Below are 14049 nucleotides of genomic sequence, written 5' to 3' on the forward strand. Positions count from 1 at the left end.
TGCACCAATTTATATTCCCACCAACAATGTAGGAGGATTCTCTTTTCTCCACCATGATTACCATCCTCACCATTTGTTATATGTAGATTTTTTTTGGTGATAGACATTCTGACAGATGTGTAGTGATATCTTATTGTAGTTTTGATTCACATTTCTCTAATAATTAGTGATATTGTGCAACTTCTTATGTGGGGTTGCGAAGTTTGTACAACTCATAAAAAGAATACAAAATTTAAAATACAAAAAAAAAAGGTATACAAGGGAACATTTATTTAGCATAGAAAATAAATTCCAACCAATTACAGAATTAGAAGATGACAATTACCATGCACGACCCCCAAATTTAAAAGCATGTATGGTACAGTATTTTAATTGGTTGACTACCTGACTCCGCCCTATAATACTTGAACTCTATTTTCTTTGATTGGCTTTTTATATGATAACAACTTTGTAATATCATTTTCTATAGAGAGAATAGAAAGATTACCTAATCTCTCCTATCACGTGATCAAAACTTTTTTACTATTAACTTAAAGTTTCATTTCAGGTTTACAATTTTTTCAGTATTGTTGTCAAGTTTGGGAAAATTCGGATCAAGTTTCTTTCACCTATGAATTTAAAGTTACAAGGCATTGCGAGTTGTTGTTTTTGAGCAGTGACTATCTGAAGCACTCTTTGAATTGTGGACACTCTGGGAAGGGCTTGTGCAAGCGCGGAGGCTCTTAAGCGTCATTAGTTTCGTGGTAAATCCACCTCTGCAGTTTTGCTTAACTACTTTTAAAGGAAAGAATTAGATCTGTTTTGCTTCGTGTGAAGGAGAATCCTTGTAGATAGGGCTGGGAATCGGACTGGAACCTGACTGTGAAGGCCCTGCACGCCTCTTTTAGGAGCTCTTCTGTTACTATCTACCTTCACCTATTTTAAAACAGAAAAACACTGAAGTTCCGGGAACTGGGAATCAGGGGACCCTGGCTGGAGTGCCATTTGGTTCCTGGTTGACTCGTTTTGAGCGTGTTCCTTCCCCATTCTTGGCCTCATTTTCCCTGGTCTATGATATGAGGTGGGCATCTCCCAATTTCCTTGTCTGTCTCTGATGCTGTCAGAATAAAAATGGAACGAGAGACAGGAAACTCCTACAGAGAGAGTGATCCTTTTGGGATCCCACGTTATCAGAGAGGGCCCAAACGCAGAGCGGATCCTTCCTCTCTGTGCCGCGTGTTTCCAGTCGGAAATATTTTCGCAAAGGACCTAAACGCGCAGCTGCTACCCAGGGTCCCTCCTTTCCCGGGCTTTCTGTAAAAGCACTTCCCCAGGGGCCGCCGTTTGCGCTCGGCCTAGCCAGAGAGGCCGCTCGGAGAACGGATCTCATTGGGCGCGGGAGGCTGATGGCCAAGACTGAGGCGTTTAGAGAAGGAGCTGGTAAGTTGAGAACGAGAGACGAGGGCGTACCATAGAGGAGTTGGCGGCGGATAGAGGGGCCAGGGTGGGAGGGAAACGAGAGGAAGCGCGTGGGTACAGGGGTGGGAGGGGGAACCACAGAGTGTGGCGTGGGCTAGAAGGGCCATGGTGGGCGGGGAAAACGAAGGGAGGTTGGGGAGGGGAAGTGGCCTCCGAAGGCGGGAACTGAAGACCTAACAGAAAAGGCTCTTGGGTCGAGGGATGGGGGTTTTGAAATTGGGGGTGTCAGGTCCAATTTCCCCACATCCTCATTAAAGTCTAGTGTCTTTGGGTTCGCTATACAGCCGTTTCCGTCAGGTCCTGCAGCATCTCCTGCTTGGACTCAAGGCTTTAGTACATGCGAGGTCTGGAAGCCCCCACTTCATCCATCGAGCTTTCTTTTCTCACCCTTTATATCATGCCTGCTTCTCTGATTCCTTTTTTTTTTTTTATGGAGGGGGGAGTAATTAGGTTTATTTTATTATTTTTATTTTTTTATTTAATGGAGGCACTGGAGATCGAACCCACGACCTTGTGAAAGCTAAGCATGTGCTCTACCGCCGAGCTATCTTCCCCTTCCTTTGGATTCTTGGTAAGTACATTAAATTGGGGGACACTTTGGTAGGGAAGTATCTGACCATGTTCACTGTTAGAAAGTCAGGTGCTAGGATGGAGATTGTGTAACTGTCTCTGCTTTGCTCTTTCCATAGACTGAATGTTTGTGTCCCCCCAACCCCCAGATTCATATGTTGAAAGCTAGCCCCTGATGTGATGGTATTAAGAGGTGGGGATCTTTGGGAGATGATTCGTGCATGAAGGTGGAGCACTCATGAATGGGATTGGTGCCCTTATAAAGAGACGCCACAGGACTACCTCACCCCTTCCTCCATGTGGCATTATCATCAGAACACAGCCATCTGTGAGTCAGGAAGCAAGACTCACCAGACACAGCATCTGCCACACCTTGACCTTGGACTTCCAGCCTCTAGAACAGTGAGGAATAAGTCTCTGTTGTCTATAAGCTGCCTAATCTGTGATACTGTTGCAGCAGCCTGAGCAGACCGGGACAGCAGTGTACCATGAACAAGTCACTGAGTGCTCCTAGATCTCAGCTTCCTCAACCTGCCCAGCTTCCTGCGTGGCCATTGACAATGAGAGCTTCCCTCAGCTTAGAAATGAGGGAAATCTTTCAATAGATATTTCACAAAAGAAGATATTAAGGTGGCCAGTAAACACAGGCAAAGGATTCGACATCATGAGGGGTTAGGGAGATGTGAAATGAGATTCCAGTTCACACCCACTAGCATGGCTGCAAGTAAAAGGACTTTCAGTATCATGTTTTGGGAAGCATGTGCAGCAACTGCAGCTGACATTGCTGACAGGAATGTAAATGGGTACAGTCCCTTAGAAAACTGTTAATACCTGCCAAAGCTAAGCAGACATACAAGCTGGGACCCAGTGCTTTCATTACCAGATAAACACTCATAAGAAATGAGTCTATCAAACACATGTGCAAGAATATTCCTTGTAGTTTTACTCATAATAGACTAGAACTCAAAATATGTCTGTCAACGGTTGGAAGGAAGGAAGAAACAAACTGTGGGATAGTTATTCAATAGAACACACAACAATGTGAAAAAAAACCTATCAATACACAACAGTGTGGATGATCTCACAGATGTAAAATGTGGGGAGGAAGAATTCAGTCTCAGAAGGGTGCCCACGGTATGATTATGTTTAAATGAGGCTTAGAAACAGGCCAAAGTAATCCTTGAGAATAGAAATCAGAATAGTGATCACTCTCGGTGGGGGCTGATAGGGAGACTTCTGGGGTGCTGGTTACACGGCTGTGTACAAGTGCAAAAATTCATCGCCTGTAACTTTAAGACTTCTGTACTTTAATCAATGCAACCGTCGATGCAAACAATCAATACACAACCTGTAATAGGAATAGAAGAGAGTTTTATTCAAGCCAAACTGAGGACTGTAGCCTGGGAGACAGATTCAGGGAGCACTTGAATTGTGTTCCACCTGACTAGCTTCATCCCTGTAGCTCTCAGGGGCCATAGAACAACTTCCGCAAAATGGAAATATTGGGATAAGAAAGTGTAAAGACCTCCCCGACGCAGGCTGTAGTCCTGGCTCTGGCACCCACTTGCTGTGGGATCATCAACGTCTCCCTTAACCACTCCGAGCCTGTTTCCTCATCTAGGAAGGACTAAGGCTGAATTTGTGACACCTTGTAGGAAGTTCTCCTCTCAGCCTATATAAGATTCTTTAGTGAAGGACTTTGTCCGTGGTTGAATTTCTCCTGATTGTCCCTAACCTGCTCCTCCCAGGTGTCGAGAAGCGGGGAGGCATGTCAATATTTTGGTCTCTGTCGCCCCCAGGAGGCTCAGGAGAGTTCCTGGATGCAGTAGCTGTCCAATGCATTTAACGTTTGTTGCTTCTAAGGTAGAGGAAGTCAGGGACTACCTCTGTTTGGTTGGCTCATGCTTTTGTCCCCAGAAGCTGGCATATAGGAGACACTTAACAAATGTTTGGTGACCGAATGACTGTGATACAGATCAGCAAAACAAAAGGCTGTTGACACCTTCCTTTGAGGGCGTGTGCTTCCAGCCAGAATGCTTTCACATGGACCTGGTCCCCCTCCTTGCTGGCCGCAGTGCCATGGCCCCTTAGGGCTCCAAGAAAGTCTAGTCTCTTCGCCTCCTGTGTCCTGGGGATCAGACTCCTGGGAGGCGGCTTTGGAAAGGGATGGTGGGGAGGTCGTGGAATAGGTTGAATGCAGACTCTCAGAGATGAGAGACTTCCGGGGAGATGGGAACGCTTAATTGGTGTCGCAGGACAAGCATGAAAGGAAGAGGTCTTGGAGTTGGGGAGGAAAAAAAACTTGAGGACTTGAGGAGTATGGGGACGTCTGAGAACAGAGGAGGGTTACTCTGATGAAGAGGAATGGAGATGCAAGGAAAGGAACCCCCCACCCCAACACACACACACACACACACACACACATATTCTAGGGGCCTGTAAGCCGACCCTCAGCGCACATCTTAGGGATTGGTTGATAGATGCAAGAGGCCTGTGCAAATTCAGGGAGCATGGAGAAGTGGTAAAATTAGAAAGTCTAGGGTTTGGGCACATAGAGGACCATGAAAAGCCCCCCAGTCCCTTGGAGAGATGAGGCTGGGGTGGAGGGGTTTAAGGAGAGTGTGTGTGTGTTGGGGGTTGTTGGGTGACATATGTAAGCAAAGAATGGGGGATGCAGACAGGTCCTCTGGTCACCTCAAACCCTAGCTTATGTCTTTGCACCTTCAGTCAATGTAGTTTTCCCTTCCTTTAGCTGCGCCTCTGGATTCAAAGATGACTATGACTTAATTCTCATTGTGGGTGGATTCTCCTACCTTTAGCCTCACTCAGGAGGCAGGGACCCTGGGTTTTAACTGCACAGCGTGGCCTCAATAGCCCTTTTGTAAACTAGGAATGGATTCTCTCCTCCCTGTTAGCAGCCAGATGGTAGTGATTTGGCAAATCTGCTAAGACATCTATCAGCTTGTCTTGTTCTTTTTTGCTTCTAACTCTCAGTTTTAAAACTGGGAAAGTCTGGAATGCATCTCAAACCAGGATGAGTTGGTCACCGATTTTGTCTTCAACTGTGCCCCCCAAACTCAAGTAGTCACTTGTTGATTACCGTGGGGGTGCTCTGCACACATCCTTCTGTGGTTGGAGGAAGCAGTTCAGGACTGTGCAGACTGGTGGGCCAGCTTCCACTGGGCTTCCGCCCTTTGTGCTTACAAACCTGTAAAAACCTGCACTCCCTCTGGCAGCATCGTGTCTTGCACTCGGAACTCCGGCCCTAAGTGTGTGGCCCCTGCGGGAAGACATTCAAGTGCTCCAGGAGTTCAGATGTATACCAGACCCGGATTTCACTTCCCTCCACCACTGCAGCCCTGTGGAGGGGCTGGCATCATACTAGCCAGCTCTGACTAGCTGTGTGACCCAGGGCCAGTGACTACCCCTCTCTGTTCTTGGTTTTACCACCTACACGGAGAATGATACTTGACTGTTTTCTTGCTAGGTAACACGGTAAGTCACAAGGCTGGGGTTTCCTCAGCAGTCCCAGAGGCTGAAAAATTCTGGCCATTTGCTGTGTAGCAACAGACAAGTCACTAGCCCCTTCTAGTTTCCGTTCCTATTTGTAGATAGACTTTATATTTTCTTTCCTGTTGAAGGAAGTCTTTCCTATTGTGGAACCATTGGTTCCTTCTCCAGCCCAGAAGGATAAAGTGACTTTTTTAAAGTCACGACTTTTCGGATAAAAATCCAACCCTTTTGTCTCCCATCCCTGTGCATCTACCACGTCGTCAAATAGTGGCTTTATATTACACCCCCGTCCCTCCACCGCCCGGTTGCAGAGAAGTGAGGCGCGCAGACACGCGGAACCCTTGTTCGGAGGTGTTTGTTTCCCGCCGGGGCGGATTTCGAGGGACACCCCCCCCCCCCCCGTCCGGCCGCGAGGGCGGCGGAAGCCGGGCTTCAGGGTCTCGGAGTCCATCTCCACCTCGCGCTGGACGCTGCGGCCGCCCCTAGAGCCGGTTCCCGCAGCGCTCGGCCCCGAGAGGCCCCCGCACCGCGAACCGGCGCCAGGAGGTAGGCGCTGAGCCCCGGGCGCTGCCGAGGCAACATGGGCCGGCGCCGCGGAGGCGTCTCCGGGCGGCTGGAGAGGCCCCGAGCGGGGCGTCCGCCGGGTGGCTCGGGACGCGGGATGGAGAGTCTTTGAGCTGGTGAATTCTGTGGAAAGAACTTCATCTAATCGCCCGTCTGCCCTTCCCTCAGGCTCCCAAAGTATACCTTGTTCCCGAATCTCTCTAGAGGCCATGGGCTCCTCCCTTCCTAGGATGGGTCTCCCGCCTCTTAACCGGCTCCCGCTTTCTCCACGTCCCCGCCCCAACTCGCGGCCTGTCCCCTCCTCCAAAGGGCCGTCATCTGCTCACTGACGGCAATGGTGTTCCCTGTATGTGCACACGGAGGAGGTCCCCGGCGGAGTCCTAGCCCCCAAGGACTTCGGTTGTCCTCCGTGTTTCCAGGTCTTCAAGAGCTGCCCTCACCGGAGGAGCGACAGCATCACCCCACTCAGAGCTCCGGCCCTACGTCTGTGGGGGAGACCTCCAAGCGCTGCAGCGAGGTATCCCTCATACAGCAGCCCCGGTTTGGTCGGTCTCACATCTGCCTGCTCTGTTCTGGCTTTGCAGGATGCAGGGTAGATGGCGCGGCACGTCCAGGACCACTAGGTTGGAAAGAATTTCCTGGGCGGTGGAGAGACCCCAGGGGCTCTGTGGAATCTCTCGTTTCTGGTACAGAAGGTAGAGGTCGGGGTTTGGCCTTGCTGCTGCTTACTTGCTATGTGTCCAGAGGCAAGGGGCTGCCTCTCTGGGCCTGGGTTTTCTCATCCTGAAATATGGAATGGCTTGTGGTCTCCAGCCATCCTCACCAGAGGTGAGAAGCTGGAGTCTCTTGTTGGATCCCTGACTCTGCCACAGCCTCTCTGTAGTCTGGGGTCCATCACCACCCCATTCTGGACCCCCAGTTTCCCAATCTGTAAAATGGGATGGAACAGTGAGCTACAAACATCAGGTGCTGAACGTAGGTAGCAGATATTGCCCCCTCACTTATTTGTAGCAACTCACGATGACTGCTAAGACAGGCTCAAATAAATGTTTGTTAGTTTTGATTCTTCTTTAATTGCGGGGGACCCAAGTGAGGTAGGAACCTTCCTTTGGCGGGTGTGAGTCTCTGGCTGGAGTGCTCCCCTAGGGGCGCTTCCGTCTGCTTTGGAGGTTGGAGCCATCCCAGAACTCATCCCTGCAGCCCTTTTCTGACTGGTATTGGCTGTACCTGGGTCTGATGGCCGGGCTGGGGGCTCAAGGGAGGGGGATTTGCAGGAGACATAGATAGTTAGAGTCCTGCTCAAGGGAGTAGTGAGGGCTTGAGGTGAGGTGAGGTGAGGGACTTGGGGTGTGAGACTGAGAAGGCCTGGAGGGAGGGTTGGGGGTACCCACGGCCGGGTACAGACAGCAGGCCAGAAAGCCTGGTGAGTGGGTTACTTGGACCCAAATTGAGCCCAAGGCACAGACTTGGCAATGGCTTTATTCTCCAAGGAGGGGGAGGGCTTGTTTCCTGGGGATACAAGCTAGCTTGGGATGGAGGATGGCCGCTGACAAGAGGGTAGTCCAGGAAAATTCCAGAAGGAGGCAGGGCTCAAACTTTGGGCTGAGGAGGGTTTGGGCAGCCATGGGAAGTGAGGGTGCCGGAGCAGGGGCACCAGTTTGAGTACTGCCTCTGCACTCGGGCTGGAGGCTGGACCAGCCTCCTCTTGCCCTTGCCCTCAGGGGCTCAGTGCTCCTGGTCGCTGCCTCACTGGATTGTTGAGAGGATAAGCGAGGCCCTGGATATTAACAGGCAGCACGAACTGAAGTGGGGGGCACATGAGTGAGTCACATGTTGCAGAAGATTCTGGATTGGGGACCAGGCGCTGATTCTGACTGGGGACCCAGGTGCTGATCTGACAGCTGGGGAGGCTGGGGCCGGAATCCCAGGCAGCGTGAGCAGAGGCACAGTGTTGCCAAGTTCGAAGTGTGAAGTGAGAGGTCAGAACGGTTCACCGTGGGGCCAGTCAGGGTGGGTGAAGGGCGGGTGATGGGGAAAGGTGTTTGGGGCAGATGGGGAGAGGCCTTGAGTGCCAGGCCAAGGGGTTTTGACTGCAGGCAGAGCCATGGTGGAGGTCCATGGGAGGAGGGTGTTAGAAGGACGCCCCTGGACCTGGTGGACTAGTGGTGTTCAGGAGATGCCTCGCCAGCTTGGGAGGTCAGGACACACAGGATTCCAGGAAGCTGAGGAGGAGGCTGCCCGCAGAGGCAATGGGGGAGTTCCAGAGGGGAAGTACATACTAAACCTTTGCTCCTGGAGCTGCACAAGGTCTAGTCAGGGTCTGTGAGATGCTGTGTGTGATTGGGGTGGGGTGAAGTGGTAGGCCGCCTAGTGGAGGGCCTCAGGTCCCAGGACTGAGGAACCCAGGGACTTGGTCCTGAGGGTCATGTTGAGGGGGGGAGTGTGATAAAATTTGAATGGTGCAGAGGTCACACTGGACACAACTGTGAGAAGAGTGTCAGGCCAGTGGGGCAGGAGAACTGGAGGCCAGGATACCAGGGAGAAGGCAGGGCTCAGGTGACTGGAAGGGGCCAGAGCTGGGGCTTGGAGAGTGGTGGGAGGCAGATCACCTAAGAACCTTCAGGATGAGGGAGGGACAGAACTTGGTGCCTCTCTGGCTTTGGGGAGTGCGGAAGTCGGGCGGGGTGAGGACAGTTGAGGTTCCAGACTCGTGTGGATGTGAGGGCTTCATCATGATCCTGTCCCAGGAGAGAAGCAGGTGTGTGTGTGTGTGTGTGTGTGTGTTGGGGGGGTTGTGGGGGGAAATTATGCTTTACTTTTGGATGGGGTGATTGAATTCATTCATTCATTCATTCAACCAGTGCTGCCTCCAGCCCCTACCCTCTCCCCAGGCCTTTGCTAGATTCCAAGGCTAGAACGTTGCTCAGGACAGAGATGACAGGCAGGCGGTGACACAGCCAGTCAGTAAATGAGCAGGAGCACCACAGACCGCAGTCCAAGACGCAAAGGAACTAACTGGTAGCCTGACCAGCCAGCGGGGCCTCACTCCTCACCTGCTTGACCTCTAACACGACCAGCCAAGCGTCAACAATGACGTGTTTATTTGAGTCAAGACCTGAATGGCCAGAAAGGATTTTGTCCCTGTGAGGGGCTGGGAGGAACACCCCAGAGAGGGGAACAGCAAACACGAGGGCCCGGAGGTGAGAGGTTGGCAGGGCGGCACCTAGGTGATGGGGGCCAGTCCACACAGGGCCCAGGGCAAGGAGCGCTGGTGGCGGAGGCGGTTGGGGGGAGGGGTGTATCTGAGTTTTAGTCTATGTGCAGCAAGGAGGGTTTTAGGTCAGGGAGTGACATGATTATCTGGGTTTAAAAAATATGTTTATCCCTTCCCACCCTCTTCCCTCCCTTAAGGGGTAAATTGGTAGTTCGAGATTTGCAGATACAACAACAGTAGCAAAATATATGTATTGCTGCAGTATTCCCACCCTAGAGAAACGGGCAGAGGAGGCAGAGGGGTGGGTGGGAGGCTGTCACTGAAGCTGGGGTAGCAGTGGCAGTGGGTTGGGGAGATGTGGGAGGTGCTTGCAGACAATGGTCATGAGCTCTGATTCAGGGGTCAGGCGGAAGCAGGTTCTGTCCTGGCTCTCCCAGCCCGCGATGGATGACCTGGGCCCATCACATGACCTCTCTGTGCTTCTGTTTCCTCATCTATAAAGTAAGGATCCTTGTGGCATCTCGTCCTGGGTCCGCTCTGAGAAGTTGGTGCATTTGCGCTGACTGGCCCTATAGGAAGGCTTGATAAATGTTGGTCATTGTCACTATTTCCAGAGATGGGAGTGGGATGGCTTTCATGTACAAAGCCAGTTATTCGGATCTGAAACTCAAGAAAGGGATCTGCGTGGGAGACTCATGGGAAGTTTTCAGGATCCACGTTAAAATTAAGTAAATTTTAATAACATACTTTACTTAACCTGCTATACCCAAAGTATCATTTCTGAATGTAATACACGTAAAAATCACCCAGGAGACAGTCTACACATTCGTACTAAGTCCTCAGGATCTGTCGGGTGTCCTGCATTTGACACATCTCCTTTAAGACTGGACTCATGTCAAGCGTTTGAGAGCCACATGTGGCCGGTGGCTGCTCTTTAGGACAGCATAATTCTAGAGAATCTTTCATTTTAGCCTAATATTACAACTCGTGTCATCTGGGGTTTCTTGAAGGTTTTCTGAAGAATACTTCATCAGATCCAACTTAATGTTGCTACATCTAGAGACTTTTTTCCAAGTGTGCCTGGGAATTTGTCGGTGCATTTTCTGGCTTTTAAAATATTGCCCAGTAAAACATTAAAAATTATCTTGTGATCCAAACCAAATATACACTGAGCTTTTTCTGGCCCGCGGGTCTCCAGTTTTCAACGGTTTGAAGGTGGTTTCGGAGACCTACGGTAAGGTGGGCAGCCACGAGCTATGGCTATTTAGATTTAAATTAAGAGAAATTAAGTAATATTTAAAATCCAGGTCCTCAGCCACTAGCCACATTTCAAATGCGCCATAGCCCCACGTGGCTGGTGGCTGTCGCACCAGACAGCGCGCAGATCACAGGTTACCTACAAAGCAGAAAGTTCTTTTTGGCCCGGCTCTGGCCACTCCGGGTTCCTGGGGCTGGGCGTGACAGTAAGGCCGGTTCTCTGCCCTCTGTGCTCCCAGCTGCCCTTCCAGCTGCCGCGGCTGCCCGGCTCTTGTCCCCGCCGCGCGACGACCTGCTCGTGGACACGCGTGGTGCGCGACTAGTTCACCGCGCAGCTGGGGACGAGCTGCGGGCGCCCCGACTGGCCGATAGTCGCACTCGACGCTCCAGCCCTCCACGTGCGCCGCCTGTGGCCGGCTTCCCAGCGCCCGGGCCACCCGCACAAGGTTCCGGACCCGGCCTGTCTGCCCTGCCCCTCTCTAGGTCAACCCTGCAGCCTGGCCGCCGCTTCCCCTCTGCGCGCAGGAGCGTCGCGTCCATCGCGCTTCTTGTGGACACCACCCAGACATTCGCTACTGCTCCTTGCGCCTCAGTTTCCCCACCTGCCCGATGGGAAGAGCCACCCTTGCCCACCTGTGTATCTGGCCAGGTGTGACCTCGGGGCCAGAGGATAATGGCGCTGCCACATCAGAGCCAACGGCTGGCCTCTGGCCCTCGGTCTCCCCATTTGCTGATCGGACAGAAACGACCCTCCTCCCACCCTCTGCCTTGCTGGGCAGGGGATGCCGGCGGGACAGCCGGTGGGAAGAGGACAGATTGGGCGTGCCCATTCCTCATGGGACTTCGGGCAAAGACAGCCTCGCCTGACCTCGTCTACTAATCGATCTCCGTTCCAGAGACCGACGGTTCCCGTCGTGGGTGGGAACGAGGCAGGGGGCAGGAGGTGGGCAGCCTGTGTGGTTCCCGCGCCCTCGTCCCCCTCCCCTCTCCCCCGACAGCTGCTCAAAAAACGCGGATCGTTAGAGCTGCAGGCTCAGGGGCGGCGGAACCTTCATTGCGGCGCGCGCGTTTCCGGCCGGCGCCTTTTCCCAGGGACGCCGCCGCCTCTCGCGCCCCCGCGCCCGCGCCCCCCGCGCCCGCGTCCCCGGCGCCGCCGGCCCGGAGCTCCCGGAAGCCTCGGTCCCGCCGCCGCCGGCTCTCGCGAGGGGAAGACCGGGCTGCTCGGGACCGCTGCCCGGTCCTCCGGACCCGAGAGGCCGCTGCACGGGGTACGGGGGCCGGGATGGAGGGAGGAGCCTGGCTCCGGGACGACGCGAGGCCGGCGGGGCTTGGGGGAGGGGGCTGGGGCACGGCCGGGAACGAGCTCGGGGGATCAGGGCGGCGGGGACAGACTGGAGGGAGTGCGGGAGCGAAGCGGTCGTGAGGGTGTAGCGGGGAAGGGGCAGAGGAGCTCAGGGGCCCTGGGGTACAGAAGGAAGCGGAACAGAGGATAGGGATGGAGAATTAAAGATGCTAGGTGCGCACAGAAAGGAGGGAGAAGGGGGCTTGGCAGAGGTTGTTCGGGAAAGAGACTCCAGAGGCTCTGGTGTGTGTCACGGGGAGTGGGAGGAGGCCCCTGAGGGGTATAGAGAGAAATAGTAAAGAAGTCAGCGGCTTATACTTAGGGACTGGGGAGAGGGAGGGACCCTTGGGTGGGGCTCTTAGCAGGTGGCAAGATTCATGGGCCGTGGGCTACATGGAAATCAGGCAGTTGAGGCGTCCTAGGTGTGCACACCTGAAATTTCGAGGATTGTTTAGATAGTGGGAGAAGATGCTGAAACCTTGAGGTGCTAAGTATAGGCACAGGATAGAGGCGCCCTGTGTGAAAAGTGGGGAATTGGGTTAGTGGGGCTCTGGGGATGTACCTAGAGAGGAAATTAAGAGAGGCGGCGGGCGTATCTTGATATGGGAAGGCTTCCAGGGAACCTAGTGGGGACAGAGATCTAGGAGGGCTTGGAGACCAAAGAAAGAGGCTGCTGCGGTGGTCCTGGCGGGGAGAAGATGCAACCTGAGCTGGGGCTGGGGAGAAGAGGAAGCGACCCATTAAAGAAATTCCGAAGGCAAGGGCCCTGGGTGGGATGAAAGAGGCATGAATACGTGAAGAGGGGAAACACACCTGAGAGTTGACTGGCTGTTGGAGAGTGGGGAGAAAGGAAGCGGCCGGACGATGCCCTTCAGTCTGGCCTAGGGAAGAGGAGGACCCCAGAGAAAGGCCAATTGGAGCTGGGCGATGCTGAGCTCAGCTGTAGGAGCCTCCGAAGCTGCTTGATGGAAGTAGAGCGGGCTGGCCTGGAAGCAGTCTGTTTTCTGTAGGGGACGCAGGTCAGTGGTACAGGGGGGATATTAAGAGTGAGAATGGGGACACCTTCCCTAGGAAGGGGTGATTTTAACTTCTGTCCCCTTCCGTCGCTCCCAGCTGCCGCTCCAGATGCTGCTGCTGCCGCCGCGGCCACCCCACCCTCGGTCCTCCTCCCCGGAGGCCATGGACCCACCGCCCCCCAAGGCTCCCCCTTTCCCCAAGACGGAAGGCCCTTCCTCCACTCCTTCCTCAGCCGCAGGGCCCCGACCCCCGCGGCTGGGACGCCACCTGCTCATCGACGCCAACGGGGTTCCCTACACGTATACGGTGCAGTTGGAGGAGGAGCCCCGGGGTCCGCCCCAGCGCGAGGCACCGCCGGGAGAGCCGGGCCCTCGCAAGGGCTACAGCTGCCCGGAGTGCGCCCGTGTCTTTGCCAGCCCTCTGCGGCTGCAGAGCCACCGCGTGTCGCACTCGGACCTCAAGCCCTTCACGTGCGGCGCCTGCGGCAAGGCCTTCAAGCGCTCCAGCCACCTGTCGCGGCACCGTGCCACGCACCGTGCCCGTGCCGGCCCGCCGCACACCTGCCCGCTCTGCCCACGCCGCTTCCAGGACGCCGCGGAGCTGGCGCAGCACGTGCGCCTCCACTAAGTTCCAGACCCGGCCGGTGCTACCCTGCCCCTCTCTGGGCCACCAAGGCTGACCCACACAGCGTCACCCCCCCACCCCACCCCCACACACTCCCTTGCTCAGCTGAGGTTTCTGCCTTGCACTGGGCCTCAGTTTCCCCAACTATCTAGAGGGAGAAGCATTCCTTCCTTTCCTTCCTCTCTAGCTGTGTGATACAGACCAAGTCGTTGCCCCTTCCTGGGCCTAGGAGCCAGTCGGAACCCAGTTCCAGCCCAGCTGTGCTGTGCGAGCCTTTGTAAGTGGCGTAACGTCTCTGAGCCCTGGTTTTCCGCTCCGAAGCGGTGAACGGTTGTTGTCTGCGTGGAAGATTTGACAAAAGAGCACAGCACGGTCTGGTTTATTTCTGTATCTCCCCCTTGCGCCCACTACCCTCACCCTCTACTCAATAAACATTCCGCACTCCATTTTAGGGCTCTTATTTGCGTACGGGGGCGAAGGGCAAAGCAGC

General features: G+C 54.0%; 1 protein-coding gene across 1 annotated transcript; it reads left to right on the forward strand.

Moving 5' to 3' along the window:
* The first annotated feature begins 1134 nt into the window (after positions 1-1134).
* On the forward strand, positions 1135-14005 carry ZNF580 (zinc finger protein 580). Its single transcript, XM_064489556.1, is given in 7 exon segments — positions 1135-1419; positions 1946-2029; positions 10816-11689; positions 11692-11739; positions 11742-11792; positions 11795-11844; positions 13032-14005. Coding segments are annotated over 5 exon segments (1011 nt in total). The 5' UTR covers positions 1135-1419; positions 1946-2029; positions 10816-11358; the 3' UTR covers positions 13563-14005.
* The last annotated feature ends 44 nt before the right edge of the window (positions 14006-14049 follow it).

The sequence above is a fragment of the Camelus dromedarius genome, chromosome 9 (genome assembly GCF_036321535.1).
Source record: "Camelus dromedarius isolate mCamDro1 chromosome 9, mCamDro1.pat, whole genome shotgun sequence".
Lineage (NCBI taxonomy): Eukaryota > Metazoa > Chordata > Mammalia > Artiodactyla > Camelidae > Camelus > Camelus dromedarius.